Below are 26,512 nucleotides of genomic sequence, written 5' to 3'. Positions count from 1 at the left end.
TCCATCTGTTTGCATTTGGAGAGGAAGATGATGTCTGTCTGTATCTGTACGAGTTTTTTCATGAAGTTGACAGATTTCCACTCTATACGGCTAAATTCAGTGCCTTGCATAATGACAGGTTTCAGAGTAGCAGCCGTGTTAGTCTGTATTCGCAAAAAGAAAAGGAGTACTTGTGGCACCTTAGAGACTAACAAATTTATTACAGCATAAGCTTTCGTGAGCTACAGCTCACTTCATCGGATGCATTTGGTGGAAAATACACAAAGTAGAACTATTTCCCCATGAAGAAAAGCAGTACTAGTGGCACCTTAGAGACTAACAAATTTATTAGAGCATAAGCTTTCGTGAGCTGCAGCTCACTTCATCGGATGCATTACAGTGAGCTCACGAAAGCTTATGCTCTAATAAATTTGTTAGTCTCTAAGGTGCCACTAGTACTGCTTTTCTTTTTGCGAATACAATCTAACACGGCTGCTACTCTGAAACCTGTCATTATTTCCCCATGTTATTTCTCCCCCCCCCACCCCACCCCCCACTGTTCTTCAGATATTCTTGTTAACTGCTGGAAATAGCCTACCTTGCTTGTCACCATGAAAGGTTTTCCTCCTTTCCCCCCTCTGCTGCTGGTGATGGCTTATCTTAAGTGATCACTCTCCTTACAGTGTGTATGATAAACCCATTGTTTCATGTTCTCTGTGTGTGTATATCAATTTCCCCTCTGTATTTTCCACCAAATGCATCCGATGAAGTGAGCTGTAGCTCACGAAAGCTTATGCTCTAATAAATTTGTTAGTCTCTAAGGTGCCACAAGCACTCCTTTTCTTTTTTCTCCTTACAGTGTGTATGATAAAACCCATTGTTTCATGTTCTCTGTGTGTGTATATAAATCTCCCCTTGTATTTTCCATCAAATGCATCCGATAAAGTGAGCTGTAGCTCACAAAAGCTTAAGCTCAAATAAATTTGTTAGTCTCTAAGGTGCCACAAGTACTCCTTTCTTTTTGCGAATACAGACTAACATGGCTGCTACTCTGAAACATGTCATTAAATCATAGATATTTTGTTCTCTTCTATTAGATTCTTATATTGTGCCTGCTACCATACAAGCCACTAAAAAGATCCAGGATTTAGTTTTTCTTGTTTTGTTTTTTTTTAACGGCAGAGGCATTTCTTTTTCAAATATCAAATGAAATAGCTAACCCATATATTTAAAACATCATCACTTTCTTTTATAAAACATTCAAAATGATTTGCCTACTTCTAAAAAAAAAAAAAAAGGAGATGGAGGAGGGAGAAACTTACCTTAATTTCTCTCTGTGGAGATCATAGATTTTATACAGAACAATAAGTAAGGCAATTGATGTCACAATAATCAAGAACGCCAGGAATATAATCAGGGCTTGAGAATTGTCTATCAAAAAAATCATGGTGTGAGTACATTAATAAGTTATTTTTGAACAAACAATTAGAATTAGCATAGTAATTGTATTCATTTTATGTTATGTGTGTGTGTGTTCACATGAATTTAGAAGGTCTGGTTAGGATTTGAAATGTATTTGTGGAAATATTATTTAATTGCTTTGTTTTGTTTTATTAAAAAAAATTCTAAATAAAAAATTCCTACTGGAAAGAGGGGAGGGGAAATTGGAGAGGAAAGGGAAAAAATCTGAAAAACAAAATACTTTTTTTAAATGAAAATATTCATTTTGTTTTGTAATTTTCATCTAAAAACAAAACATGCTGACCAAAATGAAAAATTTCCATTAAAAACTTCATTTTTGTCCAACAGCTATTTTATATTGAGAAAACATTTTTTTTTTAAATTGACTAGCTCTAGTGTTTGTGTCTTTCAGGCCACATCCTCTTTCCCTGGACATATTCCCTGTGACAGCTTGATGCTATGCATTCCAGAACAGCACAAAGAAGCCTTAACAGAGCCAAGAATCTGGCCCACTATCCTTTTCTTCTGATGATGATTTCCTCTCAACTGTTCCTGTCCTGGCACGAGTCCCACCCTCTTTAAATACACACTTTTTATTTCTGAAATGCATCTAATCTTCCACCTCCTCCACTCTATAATTCCCTATTGCATTTCTTCTTTGGGATGTCCCTTTGCTAATGTCAGTCTTTGACATTTTGTTTGGATAGCATCCAACTTCATATTTCTATTGACTGACCTTCTTATTCCTATATACCTGTCTGTCCCTTTTCTGTCATCTCTTGCCCATGTGTTCTACTAGACAAACAGTTAATAAGTGTGCTAAATACCATTTGGTGGAGATTTTTCTCCAGTCTGAACCTTTTCAGCCTGAACCATTTTATTCCAATGTGGATGCAAAATAGTTGAAATGATTCAACTAGTGCACCTGTTACTGTCTCACAGTACACTTGAGTAATTGCATTCTACCTACCTAAATTCCCACCAAAATTTCATTTGTATAAACTATTCTTCAATTACTTACTTAATAAAAATGGTGATGGATCTGAGACAAAGCTCCAGATTCAAATACACCTAAATTTTGTATCCAGAGCTGAATTTTGTGTCTTGAATCTATCTCTAAATAAAATGGTAGTGTAGTACTGGTGGTACAGCACAGTTTCTCCATTACATCAAATAGGTGGAACAGTGATCCCAACTATATAAGCCAATAAATCATTTTTCATTAACTCAATTAGTTTTCTTTGCAAAGAATAAATAATGCATATATAAAAATAATTTGCATTGTGGTGTAAGACCTGTGGCAAAATGGCTGATCTTGGTATGGTGGGTTCCACGCTTTTCTTGGAAGACGGGCTAGAATGCCACCCTTTGCCCCTGCTCTTGGGGCGCCAAGAGCCCCACTAGTGGCCCAGGGAGGTGGTAGAGGAGGGAAGTGGGGAAAGAGTCTGGGTTTGCTCCTCACTCTGAGCCCCAGCCCTTCTCAACTCCTGCGGGTTTCTTTCCCCTTTGGGTAGGGTTACCCTTGGTCCTTGATGCTGGGAGAGGGAGCTTCCCTGCCTTGCTGGGGGCAGGGCCTCCCTTCCTCCGGTTGTCTGGTCTTTCAATTGTCTGCAACACACGTTCAAACTCCACTCCTCTTTCCTTCCTCGCACCTCCATCTGCTTGAAGCAGGGCGGGTTTATTAGGTTCCTGGCAGGGCCTTAATTGACTATAGGTGCTCCAATTTACCTGTAGCAACCTTCCCTAGTCTACAGGGAACCACACCTTAATTAACCTAGGGCTTATATATCTCCCCTCTACCACTCTCCCACTGCTCCCTGGTCCTGCTGTATCTCATCCTGTTATTTGTTGAGTACCTCTTGTATAGTGCTGAGGGCCCTTGACTCATTAAACTCAACAGGAGTTAGGGAAATGGTTCTACTGTGTTGGGTCACCCTCAAAGTTATATAAATATGACAGAATTATAATTATGTAGTAGTAGAAATAAAGATAGACAAAAGAGTATATAGGTATTGTAAAAAGGTATGAACATCAGTTCCATGCTGTTGAATTTCACTCTGTAACAAATGCAAGGCCAAAGTGCTAATTATTTCAGGCCGGTACAGGACAAAGAGCCTGTGCTGGAAAGTGATAAGAACTTTGAGGAAACAATGCTGTTCTTTAAAACAACACCCTGATGCTCTTCCCCCCGTGGGGGCCCCTTGTCATGCCTATGTAAATCTTGGTATCCAAAGAGGGAAAAATAGACAGTGGGATAAAACTTGTTAAATGAATCAATAGTCATAGATTGTGTGGTTAAGTAAAAGAATGAATGATGAGTGCATGGAATTGAGAGCCTGAAGCAGGGAAATAATTGGTTTGTAAATGGTGCCAGCCTAATCCTAAGAATTTCAACCTTGATATCGATCGGCTGAAGAATATGCAAAGTGGAGATAACCGGATGACCTCCGGAGGGTGAACCGTAATTCACCCAAAACGCATCAAGGAAGAACAAGAAGATAACACCTAGCCATCATGGAGGCGTCATGGATGTATCACCTGCTGATTGATCTGATTGATGGTCATCTCAATTGTAAATTCAGCATGATGAAGCAACTTCCATAGACTTGTATTGAACCAGAGACCTATAAAAATTGGGTCCAGGGATTGTGTTCTTTGAGTCCGGTTCTACGACCACCCTCCAGGAGCATCAGATGCACATCTCACAACTATAACAATCTTTATGTAGAACCTGTGTGTGAATGTCTGTGTGTGTGAATGGATCTATATAGAAATTGCATATAGGAATATTTTGTTCTATTTACAATAAACGTGGCAATTTGCTTTGTCCCTCTTACAAGATCCTGTTGGTATAATTTTTATTATTGTAACAACTGTACTGAGGTTTTCATAGTGATGTTTTAAAAATAAGCTAAGTCTTGCATGCATTCAATAATAAGTTAGACTAAGTGTTTTGCAAATCTTTATTCGCGATTAGTCAATGCAACTTTTTATGTGACTAAGGACTAGTCATGCAAATATTGGAATTATGACAACAGTAGAATTTAAAAGGCACACTAACATTGTGTGCCATCTCAATGACACTTAAACAAGTCTGTAAATAAAAACGTTGACTAGTCCATTGAAAATATTTACTTACATTTTGTTGTTACGTGGTGTTTGTCAGAAGCCCGTTTAAATTCTCCATTGTCCAGAAAAATCTGAATTGTAGTAAATGAAGATATTCATCATGTTAATTTGTATTAAGCAAAAGTGCGTCCAGAAAATTAAAATATTGATTTCCAAGTAGCTATGCAGATTTACACTAGCTGAGGATCTGTCCCCCAATCTTTTTCAGCTCTTAAATATGGCTGCTACTAAATTGAAGCAGTGCATTGCAATACAAACTATTAAAAATAACCTTTTTGGTGGTATATCAATAGCATTTAGGTTACTAAATCTTTGGAAAAAATCAGTTAGAAATAACTAATCATAATGAGGGTGCATTTTGCATGGATATATTTTTATTATGAAAGTAGATGTGCAATATATAATAGAACATTATAGTTTATTTGGTTATTCGGTGAATATGACAAGTATATTTTATAAAATAGCTCATCATCCAATAAATAGTGTAATATTTTATTGCATTTATTTGTATCTATAATGGATGTAAGCAGAGTCAGGATGAGCTCTACCTGACATCTGGTGGCGAGTCATGGTGGGTTGTGGAAAAGAACTTCAGGGGCTGATCTCCTTTGCATAGGCACACCCACCCTGCCTAGATGGTCACTTTGGCTGCTGTAGGAGCCCCAGTTTCTCTGTTATTGGGGCAGGAATAAACTCTTATTATCCCGATTATGTGAATCAAGGACAGTGGAATTGTACTTGGCCTTTTGTTATGATGGAGGGACTCACCATCAACTAAGCAGCACTCGCTAGGTAACAGTCATGGGTTCCAAAACTCAGTGAATGGAAAGAAGCTGGGGAGAGGTATTAATACTTGGTGGTATCAGCCCCCTGGTGAGGGCCTTACATGTTAATTGCACTTCCTCCTCTCTCCACTGTGGAATATCAGAGCTAATTTTGATTCCATTAGGAGTCTAGTTACAGGTTGCTGAGCTGAATTCACTTTGGGCTAATGGTGCACCAGCACTAAGGCTCCCCTACTACAAGCTGAAATCACAAAAGAGCTAAACTTACTAAGAGCTGAAATCACTGAGTGTTGTGTTAAGTAGTGGGGGAGCCTGAAGATATATTGCGGAGCAGTTTGCGGGACAGCTGGCAGAGCAGAGCAGAGCGGCTGGTGGAGCAGAGCAGTTTGTTGGATGCCTGGAGCAGCTCATGGGGGCGACTGGCAGAGTGGAGCCCCATGGAGAGGTGGGGCAATCAGCTTTGGACCACATGAGGTTCCCCTTTAAACCCCCCCCCATCTCCACCCAGGTTGGGAGGTAAAACTCTGCAGATAAACTTTTGAACTCTGGGACTGCCCTGACCAGGGACAGAGACTTTTGGGTTGTTGGACTTTGGGGACTTTGGGTGATTTTGGGTTGCTGGACTCTAGAACCAAAGGGAAAGGACATGCCCCAATTTGCTTGGGGTGGGTTTTTTGCTCATGGGTTATGTTATGAATCCTGTTTGTGGTGTTTCCCCAACATAATGCCACATTGTTTCTCTCTGTTATTAAAAGGCTTTTTGCTACACTCAGACTCTGTGCTTGCGAGAGGGGAAGTATTGCCTCTTGGAGGCGCCCAGCGGGGGTGGTATATATTTGTCTCTGGGTGGGGGCTCACGCCGGTTTTGCAATGTGTTATTGGAATGGAACCCTAGATACTGAACCCAGCCCCTGTTGCTGCCAACTCTGACGGGCAGAAGGGTTACATGTACACAATGTCAAAAGCAATTTGGAATCTCTTCATACATTCTTAAATAAAATTCCAGAAGTATGATTTCCATACAGGATTCACAGTGCAAACTTTTCTGCATTCACACAATTTCTCTCATATTTAAACACCAAGTTAAAAAGCAACATGTGCATCTAATTTCCAAATATTATATCTTTCTATATTTTCTTTTGTGTATGCATTTTCTGATTTTAAAGCGTTCTTATGCTGTATAATATTTGTTAAATGCAGCCTTTAGTTTTGCAAAATATAATTGGTTTTAACTAAAACTATAGCATCTCCCAACAGAGAATCTCAAAGCACTTTATAAATATTATTCATTAATTTAGGCTCACACCATCCCTAGGAATTAGGCACTCAATCCTATAATGTGCTTAACTTCCTCAGAAACTATTGATCTCAATGGGAGTTGAGTGCTCGGCACCTTACAGGATGAGGCCCTAAGTAAGCATTTTTCCCATTGTACAAATAGAAAAAGTGAGTCACAGTGAGATTTAATAATTTGCCTGGAGTCACAACGTCTGTGGCAGAGCCAACAATTTTAAAGGATAAGGTCCTAACTGACACTGGTGGCTGTTGACCATGAATGCAAACCTCTCTCTGTCGTCACACCACGCCACTTCAGAGCATGTTTCCTCCTTCAGGAAGTAGCACTTTGCATTCTTGTGTTAGCATGCCTTGTATGTATTAGCAGGAGTATTATAAGCAAGAGATGAAAAGTAATTTTTCCACACTATTCAGCTCTGATAAGGCCTCAGCTGGAGTTCTGTGTCCAGTTCTGGGCACCACGCTTCAAGAAAGATGTGGACAAATTAGACCAAGTCCAGAGGAGAGCAACAATATTGATTAAAGATCTATAAAATATGACTTATGAGGCAAGACTGATAAAACTGAGTTTGTTTAGTCTGGAGAACAGAAGACTGAGGGGAATAAGATAATAGCCTTCAAATATGTAAAAAGTTGTTATAAAGAGGAGGGCAATAAATTGCTGTCCTTAACCACTGAGGACAGGATAAGAAGTAATGGGCTTAAATTTTAGCAAGAAAGATTTAGGTTAGACATTAGGAAAAACTTCCTAACTATGAGGGTAGTTAAGCACTGGAACAAATTGCCTAGGGAGATTGTGGATTCTCTGTCAATGGAGGTTTTTAAGAACAGGTTGGACAAACACCTATCAGGGATGGTCTAGATATTACTTAATCCTGCCTCATTGCAGGGGACTGGACTATATGACCTATCAAGTTCCCTTCCACTCTTCCATTCTAAAATTTTCAGCTTAATCACTGCTAGACAGGCTTTCTCTTGAACTGGCTGGCTCTGTGCTAACTGGAAATGCTCTAGACTAGAGAGCCAAGGCTGCAATTAGATAGCCTAGTGGGCTACTACCAGTGATAGTATATTTTTCACTTGCTTTGAGCATTAAGCAGTCATGAAGGGCCATAGTCCTATTATGTTGGTTATGATGATGGTATTCTTCAGGATCTTTAAGGGTTCTTTAGTGAATGAGAAAAACTGGGTCAGCTTGAAATGGCATAAGTAGAGGATCCCAATTGGCCATAGTCACCCCAAATTCATACATAAAGCACCATCTGTTCTGCTATTCAAGGTCTCCTTAGGGCTAACACTGACTTTTAGAGAAACAGTGAAGATCACTGAGTGATAAGCCAGCATCCTTGAGATTGCACGTGAGATAAAACACACAAAACCTTAGTTTAGTGACAGCTAAGGTTGCATCAGGGCACATCCCACCAACACAAAACCTGAAAAAAAGGAGAGGAGGAGATTTTAAGAGTCCTTAATACATGTATATATTTGATAAGGACATTCCCTCCACAGCAGCCACCTTTCCTGAAGAGACTGGTATTTCTGCCTCTGCACCATACAACCGAATATCTCCATCCTCTGTGTCCATGTACACTCTCTGGACTAAGAGAAGGAAGATCTCTAAAAGACCCAGAGTTCCTCAGTTTTGGAGCTGGGAAAATAACAACTCTTTGGGCAGGGAATATACATAGTAAGTGGAATTTGAGGAGTGGCAACAGAAATAGCAGTGAGAGCAAGGTAGGGAAATTTATTGGAGAGAGGAAGCCCAAAAAGCTCTCTTTTGTATCTAATGAAAATCTGGTTAAGCCAGATAAATAGAAACTACTCCTTTTATACTACTCGGAGAAGGGGCAGGGATGTCACAGATAGATGCTGAATGTACAAAGCCACAATAATTTTTGTCACGTATCAAGGACTGCGCTGGAATTACAAGCTATGACTTTAAGAGTTGCAGGAGGAAGGGTGTCCATGTTCTTGCTTGCCTGCTAACGGGCTCTGTAGGGAAGCATGCATCAGCAGAGACAGACTGACTAGAATAAGCTGGGGGTGAGTTGTGCCTCTCTCTTTTAGAGAGATGCCTGCTTTGTCTCTCTCTCTCTCTTTTCGGGTACTTGTGAGTTATCGTTCTGAATTTAAGAAATAAAGTGGTGTTATGTTGCAACATTTGGGCAAGAGTATTTACATTTTTATTCAATTTCTTTGTGGGTTTGCCGGAAACATAAGTTCCAATGAGTTGATGGTTACCTGTTTTGTTAATTTCCTCTGAAGTACCTGGTACTGGCCACTGACAGAAGACAGGATACTGGGCTAGACGGACCTCTGGTCTGACCAAGTGTGATAAATGAAAGGGGTGGGGAGCTCCATTTTATGGACACCCAGACAGCCAGTAGCTATAAAATCCTTCTTAGTAGCTGTTCTCTAACTGCTTTACCTGAGCACTCCAATGATTGGGACCTAGTGTTGCAGCAGTTGCTCTTTGCCTACAGGGCTGTACCACATCCCAGTTTGGAGTTTTCACCCTTTGAACTCGTTTATGGCCATGAAGTTAAGGGGCAATTACAGTTGGTGAAGTAGCAATGGGGGGGGGGGTTACATCATCTCCAGGAACTAACATTTTGGACTTTGTAACCAACCTGAAAACACCCTCAAAGACTTTCTAGCTGTTGCTTGAGAAAACCTACAGGATGCTTAACAAGAGTAAAAGGCCTGTTATGATAAACATGCCAGAGAGCATTCCTTCAGAGTAGGTGACCAAGTCATGGTCCTGAAAGTGCTCCAGGTCAATAAGATGGAAGCATTGTGGGAGGGGCCATTTATGGTCCGAGAGTACCTGGGAACTGTTAATTACCTAATAGCATTCCCAGACCCTATCCTAAAACCTAAAGTATACCATGTTAATTCTCTAAAGCCCTTTTATTCCCAAGAAATCAAGGTTCTCCAGTTTACAGCCCAGGAGAGAGACGATGCTGAGTGGCCTGAAGGAGCCTACTATGAAGGGAAAAGCAATGGTGGCATAGAAGAAATGAGCCTTTCCATAACCCTTGGGCATAAGGAGTGACAGCAAATCCAGGAGCTGTGCACCAGCTTTGCGCCAATGTTTTCAGCCACCCCAGGATGGACAGAATGGGCGTACCACTCCACTGACACAGATGATGCTCGCTCAATTAGAGACCAACCCTACTAGATGGCTCCTCAAGCCAAAACTGCAATAGAAAGGGAGACCAAGGACATGTTACAGATGGGTGTAATCCACCCCTCTGAGAGTGCATGGGCATCTCCAGTGGTTCTGGTTCCCAAACCAGATGGGGAAATCTGCTTTTGCATGGATTACCGTAAGCTAAATGCTGTTACTCGCCCAAAGAACTATCCAATGCCATGCACAGATGAGCTATTGGAGAAACTGGGATGTCCCAATTCATCTTCACCTTAGACTTACTTAAGGGGTATTGGCAAGTGCCACTAGATGACCCAGCCAAGGAAAGGTCAGCCTTCATCACCCATGTAGGGCAGCATGAATTTTATGTGCTCCCTTTCAGACTGAGAAATGCACCCGCCACCTTCCAGAGACTGGTGGATAACCTTTCATTGGATTTGGGGAATTTGCAGTCACCTACCTTAATGATGTGGCCATATTCTCAGATTCATGGGCAGAACACCTGGAATACCCCCAAGATGTCTTCCAGCGCATAAGCGAGGCAGGATTAACCATTAAGGTCAAAAAATGTCAAATAGGACTAAACAGGGTAACATACCTTGGACACCAGGTGGGTCAAGGAACTATCAACCCCCTACAGGCTAAAGTAAATGATATCCAAAATTGCCCTGTCCCTAAGTCAAAGAAGCAGGTCCAATCCTTCTCATATTACAGACGATTTGTACCACACTACAGCCAAATTGCCACCCCACTGACGGACCTAACCAGAAAAAAACAGCCAAATGCAGTTCAGTGAACTGAGGAGTGTCAGAAAGCCTTTAATCAGCTTATGACGGCCCTTAAGTCTGACCCTGTGCTAAGGGCCCCAAACTTTGACCAACCTTTCATCATAACCATAGATGCGTCCGAGTGTGGTGTGAGAGCAGTTTTAATGCAGGAAGGACCTGATCAACAATTCCATCCTGTTGTGTTTTTCAACAAAAAACTTTCTGAGAGGGAAAGTCACTGGTCAGTCTTAGAAAGAGAATGTTACACCATTGTGTATGCTCTTGAGAAGCTACGCCCATACATTTGGGAATGGCGTTTCCACCTGAAGACTGACCATGCTGAACTGAAGTGGCTTCACACAGTCAAAGAGACTAACAAAAAACTTCTTCCGTGGAGTTTAGCTCTTCAAGACTTTGATGTTGAAACAACACACAATTCAGGAACCTCTAACAAAGTGGCTCATGCACTCTCCCAGGAAGGTTTCCCAGAATCAGCCAGGTATTCTAAGTCATTGTAATCCTTAAAATGTGGAAAATACTGTACGGTCTTCATGTAATTAGTAGTAAAATTAGAGGTGCATGTATCTTATTAACTGTTTTCCTAAACCTCCACGAAGAAATCCCAGCCCGTGTGGACCCGACCTGAACCAGACTGGCCAACACAGTCTGTGATTTGGGGGGCACATGATAAATGAAAGGGGAAGTAGCTCCCTTTTATGGACACCCAGCCAGCCAGTAGCTATAAAATCCCTCTTAGTAGCTGTTCTCTAATTGCTCTACCTGTAAAGGGTTAAAAAATCTCAATGCTATGCATAGGTAAAAGGAAGTAAGTTGGCACCTGGCCAAAAGAGCCAAGACTCCCTTTTTGTCTGTCTGTTCTCTCGGGGAGAGGTGGACAGGATAGCAGTTATGCTGTTAGAAACTTGGGTCAGGTATTAAAAAATCATCAGTATCATACCTAGAAACTACTCATTTAAAACCCCAGATATGTAAGTAGATCAGGAAATTTCTAGGAAGATGCAATTAGGTTTATCCCTTTTATTTCGTTATGGCTTGTGGATTCCTCTGTGCTAACACCACATGCTTTTGTTTTGCTTGTAACCTTTAAGACCTCAGGAAAGCTATTCTTGGTACTTAATCCTTGTAGTTGCTCTTTTAAAATCTAGCAATAGCCTGAGTTCCCAGATGTAGCTTCTTTCTTTTTTTTTATTAATAAAATTTACCTTTTTTAAGAACATAATTGGATTTTTGTTTCTTAAGGGGTTGTTTAATTAGCTGGTGGCAATAGCTGATTTCCTTTTTTCCCCCTCTCTTTCTTTCTGAGCTCTTCCCTGGTGGGGGGGGGGAGTGAAAGGGCTTGAGGGTACCCCACAAGAAGGAATTCCCAAGTGCACCTTCCTGGGCTCTCAAAGGGGTTTTGCACTTGGGTGGTGGCAGCATCTACCAATCCAAGGTCAGAGAAAAGCTGTAACCTTGGGTGTTTAATAGAAGCCTGGAATGGCCAGTATTAATTTTTAGAATCCTTGCGGGCCCCCACCTTCTGCTCTCGAAGTGCCAGAGTGGGGAATTAGCCTTGACACCAAGTAGAGCCATTCTTATGTTCTTCTAACTCTTGAGTAGACCCAGAGCCAGAATCCTGTTGTTGCTACCTAGGAGACCCTTCTGACTTCCCCAGTGAGGATCAGGCTGAAAAGGCTAAATCATGGCCCCTATTCAGAAACCCCTCCAGAAGCAAAGCAGATTCCTTGTGTAAACGAAGGGGATTAGTGCAGGTGGTGCAGGAGGAGTTGGCAAGAGGCCTGAACTCTGCTCTCACCATTAGGGCAATTTCAGGGCCTCTTGTTATGTTTTAGAGAATGTCTCTGAGTTCAAATTATAAAATGAGTGAACAATTTTCAAACAGTACATTAGCATCCACTGTCTAAAGCTGCCTTTCATTAGCAAGACAAAAGGAAGGCAGGAAAGGGATGAAGAAAAACGGGCAGATCCTGGTTCCTGAAAGAAACCAAACTCTGAGCCTCTTACTAAGTACTTTCTTAGTTCAATTAGCATATAGGAGCAGCTACCAGGGCCTGGAAATGCTCCAGAGAAGTGGCAGATATAGTATACAGGCTTTATAAGGAGAGTGATAAATGCTGCAAAGATAAAATGCCAGGAGGGGATATCCATCCATGCCTATAGTGGAAGGCAGGAATACGGTGGAGGAACTAGAGGGAGGCAGTCAGGAGAAAGAAAACTTTATCTGAGAGAGAGCTCAGAAGGAGGATATGGTTTGAACAGGAAGATAAATGTTTCTCTGGAAGGTGAGGGCTCAGTGGAGAAGTGTGAAGAGTCTGTCTCAGGGTCTGGTGGGGCTGGGGTCTGATATTTTGAGTGGGATCTGATCGTTGAGTCATCTTCATCAACCGCAGAATGTAACAAATTTCAGGAATAGACCTTGAGTATCTCAAGAGTCCACAGTGAAAAATCAGTAAACAATCTAAAAGTATGTGTTTGCTAAGGATTACCTGCATAACCTAAATTTAGAGTTTAATTTGTGCTGGGGCTTGCTGAGGCTCCACTCTTGTACCTCTTTTCATGCTATGACGCAGTGTAAGCACCTCTTTTGTCAGTGGCATGCAAGACATAACCTTGCACATGAGGGGTGTGCAAGGTCACGCTGTGTGGAGGACACCCTTGTTATTTCTTGAGCCCTAGCAACTCTTTCTTTACAAATCAAACACTGCCTATGTTCTGACTCACACACTTACCTTTCAGTCTCCTACCATTTTGATAATCATGAAAATTACATAAGTTGGATATTACTCAGTATGAAATGTAAAATAACCTATGAAGTGCAGTTGTGAATTGTCATCAGTAATCGTTACATTTAAAAATATTTTAAAATGTAAAATATTAATTCTACTAAGAAAAGAATGTACCACAGCAGAGAAATTTTTGATAAATACATAATACAATAAAACAAAAAAATTGCAGCTACCAATAATTTTGTAGTGCAATGAACTTTTTCTGTCTCTTTAAATATAGATCTTACCTTAAAGGTGTATTGTTTCAGATAATAAAGATCTTCTTTTTGAAACTCACATGTGTTTTTTTCAGTTTCATTCTTTCCCTCCCATACCAGTGTGAATTTTTGATTTGCACCATTTACAGACTTCACCTTACACTTAATGCGGACAGCATTATTGGAAATCAATTTTACTTCGGTAATAGTCACTTCATCTGGTTCTGTTTATAGAAGAAATGATACCATGTTATATTTTAATATTTTGGAACCAAACATTTTAACTGTTATAGTTTCACCCATATTTTTCACTAATCACTACCTCTCTGTACCATTGATACATTTGTTATATTTTACCACCTAGAAGAACTCCACTCCTGATTCAGAAAAGTCAATAATGCTTTAAGTTAAGCATGTTCTTAAGTCCTTTGCTGAACTGGTACCTCCATAAGTTGGAGTGAGACTGTGATATAAAAACGGCCATACTGGGTCAGACCAAAGGTCCATCAAGCCCAGTATCCTGTCCTCTGACAGTGGCCGATGGTAGGTGCCCCAAAGGGAAGGAACAGACAGGTTATCAAGTGATCCATGCCCTGTCAGCCAATCCCAGTTTCTGGCAAACAAAGGCTCGGGACACCATTCCTGTCCATACTGGCTAATAGCCATTGATGGACCTATCTTCCATGAACCTATCTGGCTCCCTTTTGAACCCTGTTATAGTATTGGCCTTCACAACACCCTCTGGCAAGGAATTCCAGAGGTTGGCAGTGCGTTGCATGAAAAAATACTTTCTTGTGTTTGTTTTAAACCTGCTACCTATTAATTTCATTTGGTGGCCCCTTGTTCTTGTATTATGAGAAGGAGTAAATAACACTTCCTTATTTACTTTCTCTATACCACTCATGACTTTATAGACCTCAATCATATCGCCCCTTAGTCGCCTCTTTTCCACGCTGAAAAGTCCCAGTCTTATTAATCTCTCCTTACATGGAAGCCGTTCTATACCCCTAATCATTTTTGTTGCCCTTTTCTGAACCTTTTCCAATTCCAATATATCTTTTTTGAGATGGGGCGACCATATCTGCATGCAGTATTCAAGGTATGGGCATGCCATGGATTTATACAGAGGCAGTATGATATTTTCTGTCTTATTATCTATCCCTTTTGTGATGATTCCCAACATTCTGTTTGCTTTTTTGACTGCCGCTGCACATTGAATGGATGATTTCAGAGAACTATCAACAATGACTCCAAGATCTCTTTCTTGAGTGGTAACAGTTAATTTAGACCCCATCGTTGTATATGTATAGTTAGGATTATGTTTTCCAATGTTCATTACTTTGCATTTATCAACATTAAATTTCATCTGCTATTTTGTTGCCCAGTCTCCCAGTTTTGTGAGATCCTTTTGTAGTTCTTTGCAATCTCCCTGGGACTTAACTATCTTGAATAGTTTTGTATCATCTGCAAATTTTGCCACCTCATTGTTTACCCCTTTTTCCAAATCATTTATGAATATGTTAAATAGGATTGGGCCCAGTACAGATCTCTGGGGGACACCACTATTTACCTCTCTCCATTCTGAAAACTGACCATTTATTCCTACCCTTTGTTTCCTATCTTTTAACCAGTTACCGATTCATGAGAGAACCTTCCCTCTTATCCCATGATTGCTTATTTTGCTTAAGAGCTTCTGGTGAGGGACCTTGTCAAAGGCTTTCTGAAAATCTAAATACACTATATCCATTGGATCTCCTTTGTCCACATGCTTGTTGACCCCCTCAAAGAATTCGAGTAGATTGGTGAGGCATGATTTCCCTTTACAAAAACAATGTTGACTATTTCCCAACAAATTATGTTCATCTATGTGTCTGACAATTTTGTTCTTTACGACAGTTTCAACCAATTTGCCCAGTACTGAGGTAAGGCTTACTGGCCTGTAGTTGCCAGGGTCACCTCTGGAGCCCTTTTTAAAAATTGGTGTCACATTAGCTATCCTCCAGTCATTTGGTACAGAAGCTGATTTAAATGATAGGTTACAGATGACAGTTAGTAGTCCTGCAATTTCACATTTGAGTTCCTTCAGAACTCTTGGTGAATACCATCAGGTCCTGGAGACTTATTACTGTTTAGTTTATCAATTTGTTCCCAAACCTCCTCTAATGATGCATCAATTTGGGACAGCTCCTCAGATCTGTCACCCAGAAAGAATGGGTAAGGTTTGGGAATCTCACTCACATCCTCAACAGTGAAGACCATTGCAAATAATTCATTTAGTTTCTCTGCAATGGCCGTATCGTCTTTGAGTGCTCCTTTAGCATCTCGATCGTCCAGTGGCCCCACTGGTTGTTTAGCAGGCTTTCTATTTCTGATGTATTTAAAAAAAAATTGCTATTCCCTTTGCAGTCTTTGGCTAGCTGTTCTTCAAATTCTTTCTTTCTAATTGTATTTTTACACTTCATTTGCCAGAATTTATGCTTTTTTCTATTTTCCTCATTAGGATTTATCTTCCACTTTTTAAAGGATGCCTTTTTGCCTCTCACTGCTTCTTTTATTTTGTTGTTTAACCACAGTGACTCTTTTTTGGTTCTCTTACTATGTTTTTTTTTTAAATTGGGGTATACATTTAAGTTGAGCCTCTATTGTGGTGTCTAAAAAGTTTCCACACAGCTTGCAGGGATTTTACTGTTGGTACTGTACCTTTTAATTTCTGTTTCACTAACCTCCTCATTTTTGTCTATTCCCCTTTCTGAAACTAAATGCTACAGTGTTGGGCCGCTGTGGAGTTTTCCCCGCCACAGAGATGTTAAATTTTATGTGATTGGAGACTGTGTGATAGGAGAGCTCTGCCTATGATCCTTCATATAAGGATAAATGGCACAGTAATGCATCATTTCCTTCTCCTATGATTCTCCATTTGGGATACTGTTATAGGCAAGAGCTTCTTTCGCAAAGACATTCTCCATGTGTGTGCTAGGATAAATGATAAATGATAACCCCCATTTATAAAAAATACTTAAACTCCCAGTATATATTCTGTGATAAAGTGATTTAGAACAGTGGTTCACAACCTTTCCAGACTACTGTACTCCTTTCAGGAGACTAATTTGTCTTGTGTACCCCCACATTTCACCTCACTTGAAAACTGCTTGATTACAAATTCAGACATAAAAATAGAGAAGTGTCACAGCAGATTATTATTGAAAAATTGCTTACTTTCTCATCTTTACCATATAATTATAAAATAAATTGGATTGGACTATAAACATTGTACTTACATTTCAGCGTATAGGTTATAGAGCAGCATAAACAAGTCATTGTCTGTATGAAATTTTAGTTTGTACCGGTTTCACTAGTCCTTTTTATGTAGCCTGTTGTAAAACTAGGCAAATATCTAGATGAGTTGACAATACCCCCTGGAAGACCCTCAGGGATACTCATATTCCTGGTTGAGAACCACTGATTGAGCAAAACATGGCAGGAAGTCGTGTCTATTTTTTTTACCCTACTTTCTATTTTATTTTTTATAAAAGTGCATTTAGGGGTTTTTATTTTTTAAATTTTATTTATGCATTTATTTATTTATGCTAATGAAAGGTTGCAGAAATCTTCATTCACTATGAATGAAATTCTGGGCTCTGAATGCTCTGTGGGGAGGGCAGCCTAATTGACAGCACAGACAAGCCAGAAGACTGAAAGCGCTAGGGGACCTCCCAACACTGTAAACACCTTGCCACCATATGGGGCTTGGCATCCAGTGCCTAGCAGGGGAGGAGACTGAAACCAAGACCGAGTGCCTAGGTCCGGGTCCTGCTGCCCTCACAGGGCAGGGAACCAACTATGATTGACCCCCAGAGCAGTAGCCAGATGCTTGTGCTATGTGTGTGAGGAGAGCCTCCAGCAGTTTTGAACTGACACCAGAGAGGCTGGGTAGAGAGAATGGGAGAGCCAGCCCAAGAGACACCTCCAGCCACACACCAATGCCATGCCAGGATCTGAGTTGAATTATCTATAGTTTAGGTTGTTCCTTCTCCAGTTCAGACTTGGATGGTGGCTGCATCTAGCTTGCCAGCTAGACCAATCACCCCATAATCCACTCCAAAAAAATTTTAAATTCAAAGAGAGAGTTCTTACTACTTGCTAACTCTTCCATAAGAGATTTCAACAAAGATAAAACCAATGGGAATTGAGAATCATTAAAAGAAGTGTCATAATCCACCAAGTCTGATGATATAGGTTTATACTTATTGCTCCTGCTGTTCATAAGTCAGTAAGATCCTTATCCATAAAGTGCTTAGTCAGTAAAGATATTTCCTGGGGTATCATCCCCCCCCCAGACTTTAAAGTGTCAGGAGAATCAGAACTGGTGTGTTCCAAACCCTGGTGCTGAATAAGGGAGTTTGCTTCTCGGAGAAGAAATCAGTTAATTTAGACTGCAGTGGAGGAGGAAACATCTGGAGAGCTAGGGGGTGCACATAATCTTCAAGACAAAGACTGTCCAATTTCTTTCCTTCCCAATTTCTACTAGGGAGAGCCTTTACCACAATAATTCACATATTTTTGTCCTGGAATATGTCCAGGTATAAAAATAAGATTAATTATATGGAGATTTTTAAGTTTTTGAAAACTTTTGATTTGATTTTTTTCTTTTCACATGAAACATGGTTAGCTAAATCTGATTTCAGTCTTTCCTGGTTTTGAACCCTATCTCCATGGATGAGATCAATTGTCAAAAAGGGGTTATGTATCAGGAGGACTTGCCATCTTGGTTTTCTTACACCTGAAAGCCCAGATTTTACCTTTAGAATCAAAGGTTATGTCTACACTGCAATTAAAAACCCTCTGCTGGCCTGTGCCAACTGACTTGGGTTCATGGGGCTCGGGCTGCCGGGTTGTTTAATTGCGGTGTAGACATTTGGGCTCAGGTTGCAGCCAAGACATTTGCAAACCTAAATGTCAATTAAACAGCTCCTTAGACCGGGCCCCTTGAGCTTGAGTCAGCTGGCATGGGCCAGTAGAGAGGTTTTAATTGCAATGTAGACATACCCAAAGTGTCAGGGCATTCAGGCTATATTTTTAAAAATTTCTCCTGATCTCCAAATTTTAATAGGTCAATGTTTTTCTTGCCCAATATCTCCCCATTTTATTCTGAGTCATTGTGGGAATGCCTGGAGGAGCAAATTGATCTGGTAGGTCTTCCATTACAAATGGCTCATATAATAATTTTAGGAGATTTTAATGCTCAAATAGGTGCTCCAACAAACTCAGTATCAGGGGAAGAAAATATTGAGGATATTTTGAACCCCTCAAAACTCTAGAGATCAGGTGGTTAGGTCTGGACAAAGTTAAAGGCTTTATTAGATAAATCAAATCCAATACCTGTACAAGGACAAAGTGTAGGGGATAGAGAAGAACATTTTACCTATATTTCATCTCCTGGTGGTAGTAGTATTAATTATATTATCCCTATAATTAATTGGTCCTTTCACTGGGATTTCTTTATATTTTCTTGCCCAGACAGCAACCACCAACCTCTTTGTCTTTAATTATGAAAGATGTGCCCTTTTAGAGAGAGTTATAATTCTGATGGTCAGAATACCTTAACCCCTTCAGAATAACATGGTTGTAAAAGACTAAAAAGGACCCCAGCCATTTGTGATAAATTATCAAGAAGATGGAGGTCTCTGATGTTAGAGACAAAATTATTAAGTAACATGATTCATCTCAAATGTGTGAATCATACGAGTTGCTGGTAAAGTCCTTGCAACCACTTTTTCTAAATAAATTGGTTTTAATTATCCCAAAAATGCTTTAAAAGATAAGCTCACTTGGTTTTATGTGGTCTGTGTGAAGCAAACATCTGCTTTAGCACGTAAAGCTAATAGGATAAAATGCAATCCCTCTCCCAACTTACTTCAAAATCTAGGAGCTGCCAGAAGAGGACATAAACTTTACTATATCATAAAAACAATAATATTTAAGATCCTTGTGGAAAGATTATGAAATAGCAGCTAAAGCTAAAAATTCTTCCATTTTTTGAAGAAGTCTTGGGCTTTGGTAGATATACTCCAGTTGAGGAACCAAATATTAATGATGAAGACTAGAGAGCACATTTTGGACCAGTCTTTCATGATTCCCCCCAACCAGTTTTTTTTAAATCTAATTCTACCATAGTTGATGCAATAAGGAATAATCTCTTTGATATACCACTCTGGCCTTCAGTAACAGATAGTGAAGTCCAGTCATTTGTTTTAGCCCAATCTCAGAAAAAAGCTCCAGGGGAAGATTTTCTCCCTGCTTAAATTTTGTAGGAAAATGGTGATTGCTGGTCCCCAGTCTTGGCTAAATTATTTTCTGTCATTAATTATATTGAATGGGTTCCCTCTGACTGGAAGTCCAGTATCATAGTTCCTATTTTTAAAAAATGGGATGGAAAGAATCCTGCTGCATATAGACCTATTAGTCCGGTAGATGTGGCAGAGAAAATTTATTCCAGATTTTTACTAGCTAAATTTGAAATACGAGTTTTAAAAGCTAATTTATAACACAAAGAGCAGTCAAGCTTTAGGGCAGGTAGAGCCACAACTAATAATTGTTTTATTTTATATAATTTATAAATATATTGTGGTTAAGGGTACTTGATTATATGCAGCCTTCATAGATCTAAAGATGGCATTTGATTCTATTAACCAAGACAAACTTTGGGCAAAATTTAGAAGGATGGGTATTGATCTACGACTTTTGTATATTTTGGAGGCTCTATACCAGGGCAATATGGCTAGGGTAAGAACTAAAGGCAATGGAGAATGTACTAATATTTTCCTTGTTTCTAGGGGAGTACACCAAGGATATCTTCTAGCATCTCTTCTTTTTAATTTGTATGTAAATTGTGTAAAGTAACAAGTAAGAAATAGTGAAACAAAAGTGAAATATATTTTTCTTCTCATACATTAGTTCTTTGAATTTTCAGTAAAAGTAAGTAAATACATAAACTTACCTGCTGCTTTTGTCTTCCATTGTTCAATTACAGTGTCCCCATAAAATCTCTTTGATGAATATTTGCTTACTGTGTATGCCGCTATTGACACTGTATAGTTGCTGTAAGGCTTTAAATTAGAGCAGTAAAAAATGGTCTCATTGACAAATGTGTAGTCAACTGTAAAATAAATAAATAAATTAGTCGAAAGCTTAAGTTAAGACTTCATAATAGTAATATAGGAATTGCTATACTGGATCAGGCCACAGATCCATCTTCATTCATTTTCTTATCGTCTAGCAAAGGTCAATACTAGATTAGTTGTCATCCTTTGCTCTAAAACATTGGTCTACATGCCTTATATATGTTTTTATTCTATGTAATATAACTATGAATGTTATTCAAAGTTTGCATCCAAATTTGGCCAGGTCATAAACTTCTGAAAATCTCAGTTTGCACATGCTCAGGACAGCTTTGTTAGAATCTGGCAGCTAAATTTGCTTAAGATTTCATTTGCACTGAGCACGTTACAGCATCTCACAGCTCCTACATGTAGACCATACTCTGCATGTGCCATCCCCAGAGAGTGATTGACCACGCTCCAGCCCATAGCTTCAATGGTTAAACAATTGTGGCTCCTGACTGCTGGGCACAGTAACTGAGGGCAGGGAGGCTGTCTGTCCTCTTGACCTAATGCTCCCCCTGCTGGGTCCAGGCACAGTGGAGGAAATGAGGAAGCTACCTGACTCCAGTACAGAAGGATGAGGAAAAGGGCGAGAGGGGGAATATATGCATGGCACCAGAGACAGAGGCAGGAGCTCCAGAGAGAGATGGGATAAGAGACTGGGGGATGGGTTAAGGAGCAGGAGCCAGAAAGGGGTAGGGTGACCAGATATCCTGATTTTATAGGGACATCCCAATATTCAGGGCTTTGTCTTATATAGGTGCCAGTTATGCCCCACTCCACACTTGTCATGATTTTTCACACTTCTGTCATGATTTTTCACACTTGCTAATTGGTCACCCTAGACAGGGGAAAGAGGAGGACAAAAGTGAGGGGGGAGGAACAAAAGGTGGGAGAGGGGCAGGAGCTGTGGAGTAGGGAAGAGGAGCAGGAAAGGTGGGAGAACATGGGCAGGAGCAGAAAGGGAGGGGAGCAAGAGCTGGGAGGGCAGTGGCAAGGGGTCAGTACTGGTGAGGAGAATGAGAAAAGAGTTGGGCAGAGACGGACAAGCAGAAGCCGGGGGGGGGAAGCGGTATCAGTAAGGAGGACTCATGGGCAGGAGCTGGGGTGGAGGGATAAGAGCAGAAGGGGACAGGGGCAGAAGATCACTTGTGCACTCTCCCCTCCAAAACCTGGAAATGAACCCATTATTACAAAGTCTTAACATTTCTCTTCTGTCTAGCAAATAGCTGTAAAACCCACTGGAAAAATAGCTGTAAAACACACTGTCTCCATCTCTCTCTAGGGATTGGTCCATATTTAAGATAGCAGCCTTCTAGTGCTACTAGTTAGTCAGCTCAAGTGGTAGTCAACTGTACTATAGATCTAAATAACCCAAACCTATTTATGACTAGGGCTCATTGAACATTTTCCTTCAATATTGTTTTTTGAAGAATAATTGGATTTTTGACTAAACATTTTTTGCAAAAAGCGTCTGGTTTTCCATGGAAAATTTCAATATTTTATCAAAATGTCAAAAATTGAAATATTTCAGACAAAAAAAGTTGTGATTAAAAATGGCACTACAATGTTTTATGGGGTCTGTAGTTCAGGTTCCTTATGCTCTCAATCTGCTCTATAGGCTGGGCTCCTTCTTTGGACTACATGTTCCATGATACACCACTTTCTCTTCTTAGTGAGGGAAGCAGGTGCATCATAGGAGCATAAGACTCCCAAACTACATCTCGTGTGAAGCAAGCAGCACATTTTCAATAGAAATTAAAGTTTTTGGCCAAAATGTTTGTGATTTCAGCCAAAATATTTTTCCAAAAATTCAGAGACTTCAGAAAAAAAATTCCAGACAGCTCTGCTTATGACCAATTTGGCGACTCATTGTGGTTCCACATGATGAAATTTTTATTGTTTTAATTTTTAAGTTTTTAGAAAACCTAAGAACTTACATCTAACAATATTACATTAAAAGAAGATTAATGTTGTAAAATCAAGCACTCAGAGTTAGGAAATGCCAGAATTAAGGTGGCCTGTTTAATCTTAATTTGGCCCCATTATCATATAGTCTTTAATTACATGATCACATTTTTTCCACAGGACTCCTGCTCTATTCAGTGTGTAGGCTGGACATCAGAGTTGTGTAGTGAAGAAGACTGTTGCCTGTAGGATCCCTGACCTCATTTGTTGCAGAAGGTGGAAGGCATATGGTGAATGATAGAGGGAATTGCAGGAAAAGAAAGGATGGTCTTATGGTTAAGGCAGCTGAATGATGTCCTACAGGACTGGATTCTATACCTGCCTCTGACATAGAGTTTCTATGTGATTCCGAGTGAGTCAATTACACCAAAATTTCCACAGGTTTCCACTTTGTGTTCCCCATTTTCTGGATGGTCACTCTGAAACACCTCGGGTTGGATTTGCAAAAGTTCTGAGCCCTCATAACTGCAACTGAAGTCGATTGGAACTGTGGTCTAAACAAATTAAGTGCTATAAAATGACAAGTTCTCTGACAAAATTATGCCCTACACTTCTCAAATCGGGCATCCAACAACTCATTGACACAATTAACTATTTTAGCTTTAATCTCTATCTCTCACTTTCCCACGTGTAATATAGGTATAATACCACTTCACATCACAGGGGTATTGTGAAGATAAATTCATTAATGCTTGTTAAGAACTAAATTTCAGTGATGGCACCATAGAAAAGCCGATGAGGAAACAAATAATTCTTCATTCAGTGCAAGGTGTGAACGATGTGTACAAAATATGACTGAGACTGTCCAGTTTGGCCAATGTACATGGCAGAGGGGCATTGCTGGCACATGATGGCATTTTTCACATTGGTAGATGTGCAGGTGAACGAGCCCCTGATGGCGTGGCTAGTGTGTTTAGGTCCTATGATGGTGTCACTTGAATAAATATGTGGACAGAGTTGGCATTGGGCTTTGTTGCAAGGATAGGTTCCTGGGTTAGTGTGTTTGTGGTGTGTTGTGTGGTTGCTGGTGAGTATTTGCTTCAGGTTGGGAAGCTGTCTGTAAGCGAGGACTGGTCTGTCTCCCAAGATCTGGGAGAGTGAGAGATCATTTTTCAGGATAGGTTGTAAATCTTTGATGATGCGCTGGAGAGGTTTTAGCTGGGGGCTGAAGGTGACAGCTAGTGGCATTTTGTTATTTTCTTTGTTGGGCTTGTCCTGTAGTAGGTGACTTCTGGGTACTCTTCTGGCTCTGTCAATCTGTTTCTTCACTTCAGCAGGTGGGTATTGTAGTTGTAGGAATGCATGATAGAGATCTTGTAGGTGTTTGTCTCTGTCTGAGGGATTGGAGCAAATGAGGTTGTATCGTAGAGCTTGGCTGTAGACAATGAATCGTGTGGTGTGTCCTGGATGGAAGCTGGAAGCATGTAGGTAAGTATAGTGGTAAGTAGGTTTCCGGTATAGGTGGTGTTTACGTGACCATTGCTTATTAGCACAGTAGTGTCCAGGAAATGGACCGCTTGTGTGGATTGGTCTGGGTTGAGGTTGATGGTAGAATGGAAATTGTTGAAATCATGGTGGAATTCCTTAAGGGCTTCTTTTCCATGGGTCCAGATGTTGAAGATGTCAACAATGTAGCGCAAGTAGAGTAGGGGCATTAGGGGACGAGAGTTGAGGAAGTGTTCTAAGTGAGTCATGAAAGTGTTAGCATACTGTGGGGCCATGCGGGGACCCATAGCAGTGCTGCTGACTTTAAGGTATATATTGTCCCCAAATGTGAAATAGTTGTGGGTGAGGATAAAGTCACAAAGGTCAGCCACCAGGTTGCCATGACATTTTCGGGGATACTGTTCCTGATGGCTTGTAGTCCATCTTTGTGTGGAATGTTGCTGTAGAGGGCTTCTACATTCATAGTGTCCAGGAGGGTGTTTTCTGGAAGATCATCGATGGATTGTAGTTTCCTCAGGAAGTCCGTGGTGTCTCTAAGATAGCTGGGAGTGCTGGTAGCATAGGGCCTGAGGAGGGAGTCTACATAGCCAGACAAACCTGCTGTCAGGGTGCCAATGCCTGAGATGATGGGGCGTCCAGGATTCCAAGGTTTATGGATCTTGGGAAGCAGATAGAATACTCCTGGTCGGGGTTCTAGGCATGTATCTGCACAGATCTGTTCCTGTGCTTTTTCAGGGAGTTTCTTGAGCAGATGGTGTAGTTTCTTTTGGTAATCCTCAGTGGGAATCGAGGATAATGGCCTGTAGAATGTGTACATTGAGCACTATTCACTGAATACCATCCACCCTGCATACTGCATGAAGAAGGGGTCTTGTGGGAAAATAGCATGTGATTATGTAACTAAAGACTAACATAATGCATACACACTGGGCCTGAATTAAAGTTGAACAAGCAGCCATACTTTTGGCATTTCCTAACTTTTGAATGCTTGACTTTGCCACTTTAACATTTTTTTATTGTAGCTTTTTTGGATGTAATCTATTAAACATTTAATCCTTTTTTGAATCCTGCTTAGCCTATGGACTAAGTATTTTATGACAACAAACTCCATATCTTAATACTTAATTTATTTGAATTTATAAGAAATTATCAATGTGCATTATGCAAAAAATATAAAAATAAAAACTGGAAAAAACCCTCTCTTTGTAGTGGTTTTAAATTACTTACCTTTCAACTTTGTTTTGTATTTTGAGAGGGTGAACAAGAGTACCTGATTTATCTTCTTTTTCCTATCCATTTTTATATACCTCTATTATATCCTTTCTTATTGTCTCCTCTTTTTGTTCTAACACTCTCATTCTTTCTTCATGGTGAAATCTTTCCATACTTCTAACTGTTTTCATTACTCATCTAGGAAGCCCTTCTATTTCTTATTTGAGACAGGGTGATCAGAACTGAACAATATTCCAAGTGAGCATGCACTATTGGTTTATATAATGGCATTATGGTCAGCTGGGACCCTGGAAGACCTAGGAGCAGCTCTGACTCTGAGGTAGCCCACCTGGAGCTACAGACCCTGGAAGCCTGGGTTGTGAAGAAGCCATGAGCCTGGTAGCTTGGGAGCCAGAATTCATGACCTGGAAAATGGTAAGATTCCAAATTCAGCTTTTCAAGAACTGAGCGCAGAAGTGGGCAGGGGAGAGAAGAAGTAGGTGAGGGAGGCAAGCTGGGCCAGATAGACTGTGTGCAGCCCTCAGAAATCTGCCCCAATGACACAGATTTGAAAGGGGTGTGTGTGTGTGTGTGTGTGTGTGTGTGTTTATATGCATGCATATCCAAAATGATCCATCCTATCCTTTTGCCCTCTCCCCACAAATTCAACAATCCTCCCTTCCCCCATCATATGTTCTACATACCCCATGTTGGCTCAGCAACTAGAGGATTAACAAACCAACTGCCTGCTTGCTCAGCCAAAGCTCACTGGCAGCCCCACAGCAGCTGTGAGGATAAAAGGGCTGCAAGGCAAGAGAGAGTGGAGACTGCAGAGAGAGGATCCCTCAAGCATACCAGTGAGAAGCTGCATGACAAAACCAATCAACCAAGGAGGGAGACGCAGGAGAAGAAGCTGGAGAAGACCACCGAGGTAGGAAGTAACTCAGGGAACAGCATGGGACTGAAGAGGACTGGTTCTGGCTGTTCAAAACAAGAGCCCTGAGTTGGAACTCAATGGTATAGGCAGAGCTGTGTTCTTCTATGTATGCCAGCCAGGGACCGTTGGAGAAAAGGTCCTAAACTGAGGAAAACTAGGGCTGTTTAGCATCTCTTGGAGCCACAGAACTTCTGCTTCCCCGTTATCCTAAATGAGA

The 26,512-nt window shown here is 40.5% G+C and overlaps 1 protein-coding gene across 14 annotated transcripts in view; it reads right to left on the bottom strand.

Annotated features, from left to right (window-relative positions):
• Positions 1-26,512, bottom strand: part of PTPRC (protein tyrosine phosphatase receptor type C) — a 170,929-nt gene that overhangs the window by 21,422 nt on the left and 122,995 nt on the right. For all 14 annotated transcript variants that reach the window (XR_006273880.1, XR_006273881.1, XR_006273882.1 and 11 more), the window contains 4 exons: positions 20,570-20,728; positions 13,603-13,796; positions 4,580-4,640; positions 1,302-1,410 (listed from right to left, as the gene is read on the bottom strand). Coding sequence is in view for 11 of the 14 variants with exons in the window: in XM_043491172.1 (XP_043347107.1) it covers positions 1,302-1,410; positions 4,580-4,640; positions 13,603-13,796; positions 20,570-20,728 (523 nt within the window). In the remaining 3 variants the exon portion in view is untranslated. The remainder of the gene's footprint in view (positions 1-1,301; positions 1,411-4,579; positions 4,641-13,602; positions 13,797-20,569; positions 20,729-26,512) is intronic.

Source organism: Dermochelys coriacea, chromosome 8 (assembly GCF_009764565.3).
Source record: "Dermochelys coriacea isolate rDerCor1 chromosome 8, rDerCor1.pri.v4, whole genome shotgun sequence".
NCBI lineage: Eukaryota > Metazoa > Chordata > Testudines > Dermochelyidae > Dermochelys > Dermochelys coriacea.
The sequence above is the reverse complement of the archived record's forward strand: the minus strand, read 5'-3'. Positions and strand labels throughout refer to the sequence as shown.